The sequence below is a fragment of the Fundulus heteroclitus genome, chromosome 2 (assembly GCF_011125445.2).
Source record: "Fundulus heteroclitus isolate FHET01 chromosome 2, MU-UCD_Fhet_4.1, whole genome shotgun sequence".
Lineage (NCBI taxonomy): Eukaryota > Metazoa > Chordata > Actinopteri > Cyprinodontiformes > Fundulidae > Fundulus > Fundulus heteroclitus.
In genome coordinates this window covers 36,954,073-36,971,416 of record NC_046362.1, presented here as the reverse complement: position 1 = coordinate 36,971,416, position 17,344 = coordinate 36,954,073, and the positions used below count along the sequence as shown (strand labels likewise).

At 40.6% G+C, this 17,344-nt stretch overlaps 1 protein-coding gene across 1 annotated transcript in view; it reads right to left on the bottom strand.

The window, feature by feature from the left end:
* si:ch211-1e14.1 (UPF0606 protein KIAA1549) overlaps window positions 1-17,344 on the bottom strand; it is a 61,246-nt gene that overhangs the window by 13,424 nt on the left and 30,478 nt on the right. The window contains exons 10-13 of the mRNA XM_036126659.1: window positions 15,177-15,354; window positions 13,338-13,522; window positions 3,546-3,781; window positions 483-592 (exon numbers count right to left, since the gene is read on the bottom strand). Coding sequence (XP_035982552.1) covers window positions 483-592; window positions 3,546-3,781; window positions 13,338-13,522; window positions 15,177-15,354 — 709 coding nt within the window. The remainder of the gene's footprint in view (window positions 1-482; window positions 593-3,545; window positions 3,782-13,337; window positions 13,523-15,176; window positions 15,355-17,344) is intronic.

Genomic DNA, 17,344 nt, shown 5'->3' with positions numbered 1-17,344 from the left:
TAAATACAAAAGCAGGAAATACCCTGATTACAGACTGAGCGAACAAAAGCAAAGGCGTCAGAAATGAGCTTCATAGACTTTCTAATTATAAACACAGAGGAGCGTCTCTGGCACACTTTAAGCACTAAGAGCGCAGGGAGCATTCCTCTGCTGGGGATTCAGCCTGTGTGACTGAGCCTGGCTCCCAAAAACACAAAGACTGAACCAACCAACGTCAGCCGCTGTGCGCTTCCTGTTTCCCCTCCTCTATCTGAACCCTTTTAGATCACAAACATAAACCCGACAAGATCTGCTTTTTCTGCTTCTGTTCTCCTCTGCCTTCAGTCTGGCCTTCCTGTCAATCAGCCAGCTTTCTTTATCTCCTTATCTAAGCCAGTTCTGCTCAGTTTTTCCTCCCCGGCTGGTTCCTCCTGCATGTTTGGAGAAGCGACGTTAATGTTGCTGTGGCCGCCGGTCTCCTAAAACACTGATGGGGACCTTACGGGTCGGCTTGGCGTCGCTGGGCGTGGCGTGGGCTCTCGGGTTCTCCTCGGTCGAGTCCCGTTCACTGGAGCGGTCACTCGCCACCGAGTCTCCGTCCGAGGGGGAGATCCTGCCCAGGAAACACACACGCTCTCATGAATAATAGAAGAACCGCACCGACGTGCTCCATAGTCATGCATAATCACAAAACAAGGTCTTCCAGAAAAATATGAGCCGGACCCAGCATGGTTGCATCAAGTCTCTCCAAGCAGCATTCACTCCTCCTGAAAGAGCGTAGAGCCACAGTGGACAGTCGTCTGCATTGTTGATGGCTTTGCAGCAATCCCTCATACTGAGCATACATGAAGCGACAGTGGAGAGGAAAACTCCCCTTTAACAGGGAGGAGAACCTCCAGCAGAACCAGAGCCACAGTGGACAGTCGTCTGCATTGTTGATGGCTTTGCAGCAATCCCTCATACTGAGCATGCATGAAGCGACAGCGACCTCTACATCCTAGAATAGAAAAGCCTGCTGGGGCTTCAGGGCTGAAGGGATTTCTCCTGATAAATTAAATATATATGCACCTGATTTTCGAGGTGGACCGAAATTTTGGGTCAATATTTGTGTTTTTTCCTGTATCGTATCGGCTGATACTGGCATTCTTGCCACTGAACTAAAGAAGCTGCCATAAGAGTCGTGTTTTTTTATTTTTTCTGAGTACCTTTCAAGCTGCTGTCTGAAGCTGATCAATATTAGCTGGTTTAAACACACGTTTAGAGACTTGTTATCATTGTGCAATTTTTATCATGTAAACGGAGGAGAAAAAAAAAAAGAATCTGTCTCAAGAATCGGCCCCCCACCAAAAATCGGCAGCACTTTTCTGATAAAAAACCTGTCGGTTGATCTCGACTTGATTTGTGCTGAATGTTGGGGATAAAAGGTTATTAAAGTGACAAGTGGCTAGAAATACATTGATGGTAAAAGTATTATTATTGCTAGAATTATTGCTACACTCATAACTTTGGCTTCAGTCGGTCGAACTAAAAACCAAATCCAACCAGATTCAAGAAGACTTTATTGTCCCTACATGTTTCATGCTGACATCTCTGGTAAAAGGTTAACAGGGATGCTGAATGATGATCAGCGGGTCTGGTGGGTTTTCCTCGTCATTAAACATATCAGAGTTAAGATTTCCCTCCTAGTTGGTTTAGGACGCTGAAGCCACAGTTAGTGCGCTAGTTGGATGCGAGGACTGCATCATCGCATGATAGTAGTGTGCTTGTAGGCTTTAAATAAAATAAAAATCATCGTCCATGGAGCTACAGGTACTGACGTATTGATGTTTCACAGTAAAGTGTGATCTTAAGTCTTTTACTTGTAAACTCAACCGGATCCTCTTTGCTTTTCATCAGCTGACCTCCTGCCTGAACGATCCGCTCTGCTCTAATGTGGAGTCGGCGTGGCAAAAACACTACAGCCACGTATCTGGCTGGAGCTGCAGCGACCAGCCGCGATGCACGGCGCTCCAGCGTTTAGTGGAACCCTCGGGTTACACAAATAGGTCGGCAACTTGGTGTTAAGTGCGTTTCCCAGGGACGCATCGACATGTATGAGGAGTAAAACTGATTAGAAGGCCTCAAACAGCTCGTTGAATCTTGCCGTGGTGCTTTCCCTCACTTCAACAGTCAGGAGCACCAAACTAAGGTTGAAATGCTGCAGCAAGAGTTCTGATGAAAATCAACAAGAGGGATCATATTTCTCCAATTTTAGCTTCCCTTCATTGGCTTCCTGTTAAATCAAGAATAGAATTTAAAATTCTCCTTCTAACGTATAAAGCCCTTAATAATCAAGCTCCATCATATATCAGAGCTCTGATTACCCCGTATGTTCCTAACAGAGCACTTCGCTCTCAGACTGCAGGTCTGCTGGTGGTTCCTAGAGTCTCTAAAAGTAGAATGGGAGGCAGATCCTTTAGCTATCAGGCTCCTCTCCTGTGGAACCAACTCCCAGTTTTGGTCCGTGAGGCAGACACCCCATCTACTTTTAAGACTAATCTTAAACCTTTCCTTTTGGACAAAATTTATAACTAGATTGGCTCATGTTACCCTGAGCTACCTCTATAGTTATGCTGCTATAGGCTTAGGCTACTAGAGGATATCGGGATCTAATTTTCTCACTCTATAGAGTTCTACTGTTCTTCAATTATGCATTATGTGTTGTCATTTCTGCTTTAACTTTCTGTTCTCTCTCTTTTTCTTCATAGTAGGTACACCTGGTCTGGCGTTCTGTTAACTGTGACATCATCCAGAGAAGACGGCTCACCTGCTACTACCATCTAATGTAGAACAGATTACTAGATCAATGTGTGCTTCTGTGCTTTTTTGTCTCTCTTGTTGTGTCTCTGTTCTGTCTTCTGTAACCCCAGTCGGTCGAGGCAGATGACCGTTCATACTGAGCCCGGTTCTGCCGGAGGTTTTCCTTCCCGTTAATGGGGAGTTTTTCTTCCCACTGTCGCTTCATGCTTGCTCAGTATGAGGGATTGCAGCAAAGCCATGTACAATGCAGACGACTGTCCACTGTGGCTCTACGGTTCCCCAGGAGTGAATGCTGCTTGTCGGGACTTTGATGCAATCAACTGGTTTCCTTATATAGGAAATTTTTGACCAATCTGTATAATCTGACCCAATCTGTATAATATGATTGAACTTGATTTTGTAAAGTGCCTTGAGATGACATGTTTCATGATTTGGCGCTATATAAATACAATTTAATTGAATTAAATTGAAATGAGACAAAACCTCCTTCAAGAAGCTGAGAAACGTTCTCATCAGGGGCTCCGGATGTGACTACTGTAAGGAAATTTAGCCTGGTGATGAATTTGAGGTTGTCCTAATTTATTCCTCACCAGAAGTAGCTTCTTTTTCTTTGCATTTTACAAAAGGTTTGGGGGAAAAAACAAACTATTCCTCAGGTTCTTTTTTAAAACTGATTAAATCAGCCAATCATGTCCACAGAAGTTAGAAACACACAGGCTGGCATCGGTGCGTGACCACGGCTAAAATCAACCTGCAGGAGCACCGACCTTTCTCGGCGCCGGCCGCTGCGGGACGCCTTGGTGGAGGAGGCGGAGGTTTTGGACTTGGGCGTGGGGGCCTCGCCGTTCTCACATGGACCGAGGCCATCTTTAATGGACTGAGCGAGAGGACCGGAGCCAGAGCCTGGTGGGGCGGGCTCCTGGATCACCATGACATCATCTTTGCTCTGCTGGCCAAGATGGAGCTTGGCAAAATCAAAGCCCTTCACGCTGGGAGCCTGTAACTGAGGAGAGGAGCAGCAGGGAGTGAGAGAAAGGAAGGGTAAAGCACATACGGCATGGGGAAGGTAGAGAAAGGTGAAGGATGTGTGAGTTACATCCTGAATCAATTACAATAGAGCTCACGAGCTTAACTGGAATCAAAGTCCAGAAGATTTATCCGCGGATTAAACGTCCGTAAGGGAACGTGCAGCAGGACGACACACGGATATTCCAGTAAGGCTCTGATTCTGCAGCCAAGACAGAATTACAAGTTCAGAGATTCAGTAATTAGGTTGAGTAACTGAAAGGGTCTGCAGAAGGGAGACAGACAGGCATTAATGAATAAAGAGAGAGTCTGGCAGTCTGGCAGAAACTGGGCTAAACACTGCACTGCTGGCTTTCCTGTCAGGTGGTGCTGTGGGGGGGGAGGCTGGAGCCAGAAACTGAGACTATTTCTGTGTAAAGCCCTCAGGACGTTCCGACAGCACAAGGGTAAACAGAGGATGCGAGCTCTCGCTGCGACAGATACTAAATCTCTGATCCTGCCGCGCCGAGAAAACATCTCTTCTCGGTTCCCGGACCTTCAGTGGGTTTGCAAAAAGTAAAACGTGCGTCTTAAAAGAAGCATGTTGGTATAAGAACGGCTAATCCTGTGTGATACTGCTAATCCAAAGACAGAGAATATATCTGCATATACGTCTGTGTGCTGCTTATGGCCACATGCATGAAGGAAAGCAACGGCTCCAGTGAAAAAGTTAAAATCCTCTTTCTTCACATTTAATAAACTCCTCTATAAAATTTAAAATCTAAAGATAATCTGCACGCTGGTTTTATAAATCTGAACCTTTTCCTTTTTGTTTTTTTTTTTTGCACCATTTTCAGTTTTTTGCCGTACGTACACTTTTAGTATGGATTCTACGCTATGTTTTATGGGGACATTTTGATTGTAACTTTATTCAGTTTTAATCTGATTATATTTGGGATCTGTTTCTGATCCATTCTCGGGGTCTATCTAGCGCGCCCCATCAGAACCGACTCCACCGCGCAGCGATTTGACGCTCAGAGCTCCCAACTCTGTGGCAGCCTTTAATGCAGCCATCCTCAGAAATTTAACCCGTTTACAAAACACAGATATGTTCACCAAGGCAGGTACAAAATATGTCAGGGTTAGGGCTGCAGATTATTTTAGAAATCGATTAATCTGTTATTTTTCTGATTAATCTAAAAAGAGACACTCTACATAGGTTAACATACCTCAATAAATGTTTATTGTACATTTTAAATGCATTGTAAATGGCATAAACATGTAAAAAAATAAATTTAATGCTGACAACATGGTAATCTAATCTATCTATCTATCTCTACTTAGCAAAACAATAGTCACTGTGCTACATATATTGTCTACTGTTTTGCCAATTGTTTAATCTGTGTACAATTTTTTTGATTGACAGATTAATATTCAACCAGCAAAAAGTGCTTTTTTCTTTTGTACAGAACTTGAACCTGGTGCATAGAGCATATTTACAGACAAAGAAGAGTTTTCATCTTAAAGGCAAAATGTATATATTTCTTTAATTAGTCCTGGCTTAATTACAGCTCTGAGTGAGTTGTTATTTCAGCAAATAACATGTTTAGAGTCTGCAGACTCCAGGTAACGATTCGATTACATTAATTATTATATTACTTGAGGATTATTTTAATAATCAATTTATTAATCAATCTGATTAATTGCTGCACGCTCTCTCTTATCTGTATGCGAACCCAGGTGAATCTAGAGCAGCGAGGACTCGGTTTAGGACAGGAGTCTGCAGCCTGTGGCTCTTTACACCTTCAGCTTTGGCTCTTAAAAACTTAGACCAAAACTGCATGGGGGGAGGAATTGGTCAATGTTTCTAAATGTAAAGGTAATTTAAAATTGCTAGCTTTAGGATGCATTTAGTTCTGCGATATATGCATAACAATTCCAGAAAGAAAGAAGCTAAAGGTGTGTATGTAGAATATTTTACTATCGATAAATGAATTATCTTTTTTTCAGTAGGTTGGCTTTTTCATCATTTTGATGCCATTTGCTATAAAAATCAAATGTCCAATTGATGAAAATGTATTAAACCTAAACATAAAAATACTCTTGGTTCTAATAACTGTTGATCTTTAATTAACAAAAACCCATTTTCTATAGTATACGATAAAAACAAGCTCTTGTTTGTGTAACTTTTGTGGCTCTAAAAAAAATTAGTTTAACTGAACCGAGGGCAGAAATGAGCTCTGACCTCTGGCTTACACTGCAAAAAGAGAACTAAAAATAAGTAACATTTTCTTGAAATTAATGTATTTGTCCTTGATTTGGGCAGGTAAATAAGATTATTTGCCAATGGAATGAGTATTTTTACCCCTAAAATAAGATAATTAGATATACTGCACTTAAATAAGATGACGGAGATGAATTGTTCCTATTTTAAGTGCAAAATTCTTATTCCATTGGCAAAAAGTCCTATTTATCTGCTCAAATCAAGGAAAAATACTTTAATTTCAAGAAAAAAATTCTTATTTTTAGGTCTATTTTTGCAGTGTAGGAGAAACACTAAAGGCCCCCGCACACTCGGGTGTGCTAAGCGGAAACTGTGAGCCGCGCCGACTCTCCGTGGTCGTTCTACGCCTTAAAGCCGAGCGCACCTATTGGCTTAAAGTCTTGTGAGAAACTCCTAGATTTCCCACAGCAGGTATCGGCCACACCTGTGTGAGTGCAGCCCAGAGAGGCTGCGAGTCATGATGCATCAGCTCAGTGTCACACAGAGAACAGCTCCATGTGAAGACTTCTTCCCACCGAGCTGTTAATAGCGTGACGATGCGTACGCGGCTGCAGAACTGAGCTCTGCCTGTATAGCTGACAGAAATAGCTCAGGTGTGATGTGGCACTATTTTAGAAAGACTAATAATTAAATGTGAAAACGTAGAGTTTAATAATTTACAACGTGCCGTGATCTTTTTGGCGGGCGGGCGACCTCTTGTAGGGGAATCACTGGAAAGCTATTTGCTTTATCTGTAACTTACATAAACAGCAGGGGTGTAGCAGGACGCAAAAATCCCGGTTAACTATGGTATTAGGTATACACAGTATTAATTAGACTGTGCCGATATATGAGAACTGGAAGGAAATGATTTAAATCACGTTGAAGGTTTAAGAAGCCGACCAAGCAGTAAACAAGTTGTACTTGAATGCTCCGTAAAGTCCGAGCTGTTGGGAACGCTGTTCTCTTCAGATAGAGCCGTCACCACAGTGTTACACGTCCGCTGGGCTGGATGAATGCTACAGGGAGATGTTTTTTAACTTTAGTCCATTTTGTCTCTGCACCAGTGATGCTACATTCAGCCTGATGCAGTTTTAGGTTAGTAAGTTCTGTGTAGGACACCTTATCCTTCTTAGAAAATGCTGACAATCTCCTCTTTCCTTGTAACTAAATGAGGAAGTATAATGTTCCCAAAAAGCAGAATTCAGTGATATCTGGGGAGATTCTACACGTTTTTTGTTTTGGTGCCCATTTTTAAAGTTACACGCTGAAACGAGGGGTTAAAAGTTCTGCAAGTGTTCGGCTTCAAAACAAGTTTTTCTTCGGCACTGAACCAAAAGGAGCTGTACCGGAAAAGACTTTCCTCCGAATGCATGTATAATGTATTTTTATTATACGTATGGACTGGATGAGCACAGGCAGAAGCTGTTTTTGTCTCTCTGTAAAGCTACTGAGCAGATCTGTCTTTGTGAGCAGAGTCAGAAGCAGAAGGACGTTCAGGTTTCCACGGGACGCACGCTGACAGCTTTGTGAATTTGCCCCTTGGTCTGACTTTATATAGAGCAGAAAAGCAAAAATAATGTTCTGTGCAGCGAGCGTTAGAGAGCTGCTTCTAAATTTGGCTAACATTTATGTGAGATTTTTGCTTAGGGTAACATACTGATAAATAAACATACAACGTAATACAATAACCAGTTAAACTGTTCTAAATGTTGTTCTGCAGAAGTAGGACCAATTGTTGCTCTCAGTTTAAAATCAAACAATTAAGATTTTTTTTTATTTAAACTTTTTGCATTTTGTTGAATTTGCTCCAGTAAAATCCTGGACTGTTTAATCCAGGATGTCGTCCTGTGAAAATCTTACAATAGGCCTCATGATGCCTCTGCTGCTGCACAACACACCATCTACAGACTATTTACACACCACAGGTCTGGTTTACAAAGCTAGTGTTGCTTTCTACTGCAGGTATTAACATGAGAGAATCCAGGATCCTAGCCAGTATCTACACAGACCAGCACCGGTCTCCATGTCTACCATCACATATACCTTCTCCTTGGCTCTCCTTCCTCCGCTCACAACTTTTTTCTCCTCTGTCTTTAATCCTGATGGTTTACTCAGCACAGCTGTGATCCTTTCTAGCTGTTGCTCTTGAAACGTCCTCTTTTTCACTTTGGACTTCTTATTTCCATCATCCTCCTCCTCAGTTTCTTCTTCTTCATAATCATCTTCTTCTTCCTCCTCCTCCTCTTCATCACTGTTAATTTTTTGTCTACTCTGTGGAAGAGCTACTGGTTTCTAAACAGAAGCAATGACGGATAAGGTGAATGTTTCCACCTTGAATCAGGATATTACATGTTTGCACGGCAGGTAATAATTAAAACCTCCAAAAGCTGAACTACAATCAAATTATTTCCAATAAAGAAGTCGATCAACTAGTGAAATATGTTTCTAAATGTACATCATACACATCACAGTCATGTAACTAAATTAGGACACCCTACGGCAGCCTGGACGTTTTTTTTTTTTTTTTACATATTTTGGTTTTTAATTTTAACACTGGAAAATTTCCTGTGATATAAATAAACCATTTAAAAAAAAAAAGATATTTGATAATTTTATAAAACGTAACACAAAAAAGCAATTTCTGGTTAGGAATAAATTAGAACACCCCACATTTATTCCCTTAAAATGACCTAAATAACAATAAATGCATCCAATGAAATTCATCCTCTTTCACCACATCCCTCAGGCAGCAGGGGGCCACCACCGTATGGAGCGCATTTTCGGGGCTAAAGGTCTTGCTCAGGGGCCAACAGTGGCAGTCTGTGGGATTTGAACCTGGAGAAGCTGCAAGGTTCCCAAGCTGACTTCTCCCTAACCCTGAGCCACCACTTCCCCGATGCAGGCACCCAACATGGGGCTTAAACTGCAGGGAGATGATCGTATTAAACCAGACGCCACGGTCTGACTGTCCGAAAAAATTCGCCCTGAAAGCAGGATGCAAGATGCTAAAAGGAAGTCCCCAAAATATCTAAATAAAAAGGCTGGTACTGTCAGAAAGTTTTATAGGAGGCGTGTAAGAAGGAAAGCTTTGCTCTCTGAGAAAAACAGACTAAAGTTTGTCAGAGAGTCCAGGAGTTAATTTCTAAATCTTGCGTTTCTTTCCACACAAAGACGTCGATCTATAAAGAAAAACATGACGTCAGAGATGGTCCACACCCGGATGTCCTCCGATGTTTAGGAAAGCAATGAGATTCACTTTTTAACAAGTTCTTTTCATCTGTGCTTTTACCTCTGATTTGCACATTTAATAAACTTTCCTGGGAATTCTTTTCACCGTTTCTTTGATCTTTTCTCGCCATTATTTACCATAAAATAACAGTGATCAGCTGACTCGTTTTAACACATATTAAAACGACCACGGGGTGCTTTGCATCAGCCATTTATGAGGAGGAACCTGGGAAACAAACATTCTGGTGCAGCTGTGATCTAAAAAAGAAAATTGCTTGCTGGTGTGCGCGCATGGTTTTATGTCAGGATTATTATTTTATTTTATTTTTTTGTCATATGCAAACTTTTAGTACAGATCCATACCGGCCAGCCCTGATAGGCTTAAAAATACAATGTCCCATTTATTATACCAAATCTGATTAATCAATTTTCCACCCCTCCTTTTTACTTCACGAAAAGAAATGATTAAAAAAAAAACAACTTGCTTTTATTTGAAGCATTTCCTCTGGGAGTTGACCTGAATTCAAAGTGGGGCTAAATCCAAGCTGTGAAACATGATGTAAACATAATGTAAACAATGACAATATAAATAAATGTTTTCTGCTAGTGGTTTCACACAATGAGCTAAGATGAGCTTCACCTCACTGGAGTAACTTTAGAAAAGTTAATAAAAAAAGTGTCTCTTATTATTGTAAAAACAAAGTTTCCTCTTTACAATATTTTGACAATAAATTTTCCTAAACATATATCCAGCAGTGCTGCTATTCTCTTTATGCAAACCCAATGAGAATATTTGCAAAATATAATCTTATCTTAATAAATTGTAAATTCGAATTAATGGGTTAAATCAATGACCAGAGGGTCATTTGCTCAGACCGAGTGGCAGATGACGGCTAGACGCTCCTCACTGAAGGTATTTTGACCAAAGCTATTAGAGTTAGGGTGTCTAACTTTTGTTTACTTATTATTTTGTATGTTATTATTATTATTATTATTAATATTATTACTATTCATATTATTCATATTATTATTATTATTATTATTCAAAATATTCATATTCATATTATTATTATTATTATTATTATTATTATTATAAGAAAATAAACTTGAAATTTTTTGTTAGTCAAATCAAATCAATCAAATCACTCCAAAAAGACAAATACATTATACAGCAATATGAGATAATTTCTTATAGAAGTATTTAACAGGCGTCCTAATTTTTAACATGACTGTATACAACAACATGAACCACAATCACGCACAAACTATGTCTGACTACATAATCTACGCACCACCAGACACTACTCTGTACCTTCCCCCTTTTAACTTCCAGCTCATCCCCTTCCTCCTCCTCCTCCTCCTCTTCTTCTTCTTCTTCTTCTTCTTCTTCTTCTTCTTCTTCCTCCTCCTCCTCATACTCCCCCTCTTCATCCTCACTAAACTCCCCATCCCCTTTAGTGGGAGGGAGTGGCCGGTGAAGGGCAGCTCCTGATTCACTGAACGATGCGGTGGACTGAGAGAAGAGCAGTGAGGAGAAGTGACAGATGATGTTGCTGAGCAGACGAGACAAGGCCGCGCTGTAGCTGCACCCGCAGAACCCATTCAGGACATTTGCTCCGACTTTTCACAACAAACGCACAGTTTGAATAACGTACAGCTAGCTGCAGCTGCAGAGATTCAGGCCGAGCTGTAATAAAGAAGCTTTTTAGTTCTCAGAGGAAACCTTTTAACCTCAGTAAATAATCAACAACGGAGCGTTCTGACCAACATAATGTTAATAACTAGTTTGGACAACCGGTTTGCAATTTAAAAAGAACAACTGGAAAAATAGCATACGAGTTAATTCCCGTCATAAATAAATGCATCATTTGTAAACTGATTTTTGTATTTTCCCAAGTTATCTCTCATAGTAGAATTTGGCCATATGGGGCTGCAAGAATAAACAAATATATTTTACATGTGATTTAATTAAAAAACACCTGAACAGCCTAATTTAGATTTGAAAAAAAAAGACACGAAGAATTGTAATTCTCACAAATCAAACAGCAACAGACAAACTGGAAACAGTGACGTCAACCTGCAAACGTTTCAGGTCCTGAAAAGGAACAAGTACCACTAGAAGCCCTTTTCCTTTTACAGTAGCATCAAGTGTTGCCTAATTATTTTTAAAGCGTTGCTTTATTAATAACGATCCCATCTGAGAGAAGAAATTATGTATTCCTGAGACACAGGCACATTCATTACAAAGGCGGAAACACCTAATTAATCAGCAGCTCCTTCAAATTATCACTGGCCACATTTTTCTTTCTGGCTCTTTACGTCAGCGGACTTTAACTTCTTTATGGCAAATAAAATAATGAGCTGCATAACCTGCAGTGACTCACAAAGAGGCACCAAATTAAAGGTTTACCCTTAATTAAAGTATCTTGTATGGTAAAAACGATAAAAAATAAATTAATACATGCTCAATAAATATATATGGATAACATAAATACACAAAAATACAGCAAAATGTTTTTTATAATTACATTTTACAACCAGACATAAATGTAATTAACACTTTTAATTAACTTATTTAATTATAACCTCTTATTTTTCCTTATAATTGTCAACTTTATTAATTACTTAGTTTTTAAATGTATTTATGTCTATGTCAATATTTTTATCTATTTATTCTTCCTTTCTAATATTTTTTTTACCTCATTTATTTTTTTAACCCTATTTATTTATGCCTGCTTTTTCCATTTCTGCCTCATTATGCAAAAGAGGAGGGGGCGGGTCTTAAGGGGACAACTGCTCCCTATTGGTTGGTTAGCACCAGCCTTCTGTAGCTGCTGTCTGAGTGGCTAACTGGTTATCAGTGAGCTGAGGCGTTTAGCAGCTTGATTTAAAAACAACGCTGTAATTCCAGACGTTATTATCTGGACGCTCTGACTGAACGTGTTTCATGAAGCGGCTCACATGGACTCAGGTGTCCGCAGGTGTCGTGCCAGTTCTCCTGACAGAAACTACATAAATAAGCTAATTTAATTTTAAAAATTACATTTATGTCTCATTGTGTAATTTAATTACTGCTTACATTGATTTATTTGCTGCATTTTTGTGCATTTATTTTATGCTTATACGTTTATTGAGCATGTATTTATATCTATATACATTTTTTAATATGTCAGAGTCAGTCCTCCATATGAATGGATGGATAGATGGGTGGATGGATGGATGGAAGGATGGGTGGATGACGGATGGATGTATGGATGGACAGATGGGTGGATGGGTGGAGGGATGGACAGACGGATGGATGGATGGATGGATGGATGGATGGATGGATGGATGGATGGATGGATGGATGGATGGGTGGACGGACAGATATATGGACGGATGGATGGGTGGATAAATGGATGGATGGAAAGACGGATGGATGGATGGATGGATGGATGGATGGATGGATGGGTGGACGGACAGATATATGGACGGATGGATGGGTGGATAAATGGATGGATGGAAAGACGGATGGATGGATGGATGGACGGATGGGTGGATGGATGGACGGACAGATGGACGGATGGATGAATAGACAGATGGATGGACAGATGGATGGATGGATGGACAGATGGATGGACGGACGGATGGATAGACGGATAGATAGATGGATGGATGGACGGATGGGAGAATGGATGGATGGATGGACGGATGGATGAATGGATGGACGGACAGATGGACGGATGGATGGGTAGACAGATGGATGGACAGATGGATGAATGGATAGATGGACAGATGGGTGAGTGGATAAATGGATGGATGGATGGATGGATGGATGGATGCACAGATGGATGGATGGATGGATGGATAGACGGACAGATGGATGGATGGATAGATGGACAGATGGGTGAGTGGATAAATGGATGGATGGATGGATGGATGGATGGATGGATGCACAGATGGATGGATGGATGGATGGATAGACGGACAGATGGATGGATGGATGGACAGAAAGATAAATGGATGGATGGATGGACGGATGGGTGGATGGACACATAGATAAATGGATGGGTGGATGTACCTTCTGTCTCTGCTGGATGGTGCTCATTGCATCCGGCTGGAACTCCAACTTGTCGGTCCGACACAGTTTCCAGTAGAGGATGGAGATGATGAGGACGACGACGAGGAGAGGAACCACCACCCCGATGATGATCCAGGTGTTGGTGTTCTCGGCGTCGGAGGGGGAGGACACCACCTTCTCTACAGCTTTAAACAAACACCATCATCAGAGCTTCAGGATGCCTTAACCATGCAAAGCTTAGCTCTACTAACTAACCTTTATCGCCAGTGTCCAAAATTAACTTCCTGATTCACCGGCTTAGCTGACCGGTAGACGTAAAAATCAACCGATAAAAATATTAATTCTGACTGACTCCTGCTAAACATCTCCACATAATCCCGCTACGTAATTAGCCTGAGCTAAATGCTAGCTGTTAGCAAACGGACACGATGTAGCTGCTGTCGTTCTTGTGTCACATATGCACAGATTTAACCTGAAGCATTTGCAGCAAAACATAAAATATGTCTGTATCCAGACTAAACGCACATTATAATTCTACAACAGAACTAGAAAAGACTAGTCTTGGTTATGATAAAGTGTGAAAGCTTAGCTGCACTAACTAACCTTTATCGCCTTCAAACACATAATTTTATCTCTGTCAGCACAGATTTAACCTGAAGCATTAGCAGCAAAACATAAAATATGTCTGTATCCAGTATGTTGGTGAAGATTCTCGGTCATCCAGGTCATGATCAATCCACAAAAAAGGTTAAAAAATAAAACAACTGGACTCAGAAGCGAAACGTCTTCAGCGTTAGAATAGAAGTCCAGTTGTTTTATATTTTATATTTTGGGACTGTATCCAGTGTAAAAACAACTAGAAAAGACTAGACCTGGGCCCCGTTCTTCGTACGTTGCTTAAAACATCCGAGATCAAATGACACATCCAAGATGATTTCATCCGGCTAATCATGATCCGGCTAATTGGGTTATTCGAACACACCTGTTGTTTATGATTAGTATGGCTGGATTGAGTTATCTGAGACAACTGCGCTTTCATGCATTTGTTTAAAAGGGGAAATGTATCGATAGTAGAAACATTGATCAGCAGCGCTGCTATTGGCTGTTCAGCATGGCCAAAGAACGCCCACAGTTTTTCTCCCAAGCAGAACACAAGCTTTTAATGGAAGGTTATGCCGAATTTGAGTCATTAATTAAAATGACAGGGAACACCTCAAAGTCTGCTAAAGCCAGAGAGAGGGCTGGCAAGAAGTAGCAGACAAATTAATGCGTAAATACTGTCCATGTTAAATGTTTCTATCACTTTCTACAGTATGTATTTTTGCATTTTAATAATTTCATATTTACTTTGTTCTTTTATGTCAGAGCCTCCACCGGAGCCAGCAGAACATGGGGAAAAAAGTGAAGTACAAGAATATTCTACAAAATGGTAGCCTTAATTATTATACTGTATTTTAAAAAGCAACTTCTTCCTCTCTTTTAAAAGCCACCATTAAATGATGTGTTTGTCTGTTTATAACAGCCACTAAGAAAAAGGCTGAAAAAAAAAAACGTTCTTTTTACTCTTGTTGCATGAGGCATGTTTCACCCTTTCTTTTTCTTTCACAAAATGACACAGGGTGTCATCCGTTCCCTATATAAACGGCATCTTCAACAAAAAATTTAGTACTTTGACCTGAAAAAAAAAACAAAAAAAAAAAAACACAAATTAAGAGGAGAAATTGAACTCCACAACTTGAAAAAGTGAGAAAGCTTTCCCGTTGGGAGTTTAACTCGGTTTTCCTGCGCCCTGTTGACATCTTTTATACCCCGGTAATGTAGCGCAGAAAGGATACTCACGCTGAGCCAGGATGCCCTGCACACGGTACCCCAGGATGATGGCGGCCCTTTGAACATCCAGGCTGTTAAGCAGGTCGGCGGTTTGGACCGCAGGCATCCTACGGCCGTTCTGTCCCTCCACAAAGTACACCATCTCTGCTGGGTTGTCTGCGCCCTCCAGGCGGCTCACGCTCAGAACCTGAGAAAGGAAACATGCAAGCTCTAAATTTACCCACACACTGCAAGAACAGAACTAAAAATAAGTAAAATGTTCTTAAAATTAGTGTATTTTTCCTTGATTTGAGCAGGTAAATAAAATGATTTGCCAATAGAATAAGATTTTTGCACTTAAAATAGAAACAATTCATTTCCATGGTCTTATTTCAAGTGCAGTATATCTAATTATCTTATTTTAGGGGTCAAAATACTCATTACATTGGCAAATAAACTTATTTACCTGCTCAAATCTAGGACAAAAACACTAATTTTAAGCACATTTTACTTATTATTAAATCCGTTTTTGCAGTGCAACTGTTTCTCGCATCAGGCTTTAGAGGTACAACACTGCAAAAAAGGGAACTAAAAGTAAGTAAAATCCTCTTGAAATAAGTGTATTTTTCTTTGATTTGAGCAGCTAAATAAGATTATTTGCCAATGGAATGAGAATTTCTAACCCTAAAATAAGATAATTAGCTAAACTGCACTTGAAATAAGGTGATAGAGATGAATTGTTTTTATTCTAAGTACAAAAATCTTATTCCATTGGCAAATAGTCTGATTTACCAGCTCAAATCAAAGAAAAATACACTTATTTCAAGAGGATTTTGCCTACTTTTAGTTCCCTTTTTGCAGTGAAACAAGACAGATCGCTGCTGTGGCGACAGGAGACGATGCTTCCCTTGAGTTTGGAATCATGTCAGATGATATTTCAGGTACTTTTAGCTACGCAGCAAGAAGAGGAACAGTTCGCTGAAGGAAAAGGACATTGCCTATCCTGCTTGGCAGCAACCACTGCTCATAATGACTGTTATCCTTACCTAGATAACCATCTTAGTGGTCCTTTTGGTAATCATCTAAAAAATTTTTTAAATGTTTTAGTGTATTTCTCCTCATCATCGTGTATTTACAGCTTCGGGAATCAGTGGAGACCACAGTGAGCTTCGTTACTAAAACTCCTGTTACTCTGTAGATGTTTCCACTTTGAAACGCGAGCAGCTGGAAAGAAGCGGAGAAACTATTCAGGGAGGATGACGCAGCTCGCTCTCTGTGAACAAAGGAGGGTATTTTTGACGAGGATCCTAACGAGCGAGGTGTCACGACTGCTGTGGGAGAAAATGATTTTAATAATGAAGAAGGCAGCGCCTGAAAGTAACTTGGTGTGGTTGTGAGTTTGTGTGACGGCAGAAAGCAGACTTGGCTCTGTCGTGCAACACAGCGCAGCAGCATCTCAACACGTCACGGTCCGATTAAAAGAAATTAATGAACAGAGCCGTCCAAACCAGTCTGCAAAGGGTCCTCAATTATGGAAGAATGGTCCCTGCACATGAGAGAGGCTCCTTCACTGCCCACCTTTATTTAAAATCTACTATTATTCTTTGCCTTTTGACACTAGCAAGACTTAGTTTTTGTTTTAAATTGGTTTTATTGTTCCTTTTAAGTTTTTATGCATCATCTCTTTATTTTAGCTTTTTGAATGGATGCGTTTTAGTTTGTAGCGATGTACAGCACTTTTGTTTGGGCTGTTGGCTGTTTTTAAGCGCTCTATAAATAAATATATGGTGTGGTAAAGTACGATTTGCTGCTTTGGGACGTGGACAAGCCGCCATAATCAAAGCCACCAGGAAATCTGCTCTCTAGCAGAAAACCCAGCAGGATGTGGGGCCATCAGTCTGCAGGTTTAAGCTCGGGCAAATTTGGGTTACACGGGTCTGGTCGCTTTTCCATTTATTGTTCTCCTAGTAAATAAAATCCTTATTAGAAAACTGCATTAAATATTTATTCAGGGTATTTTTGTCTGGTATCCACAGAGGAAAACTACGGAGCGAATACATTTGTGATTAGACAGGCGACTGTTTGGATGATCCACATTTTATTTTTCCATCTGAAGCATGTGTGTGTGTGTGTGTGTGTGTGTGTGTGTGTGTGTGTCTAGCCTCCCACTCAGAGCCCTCAGGCTCTGCTGCTGTCTG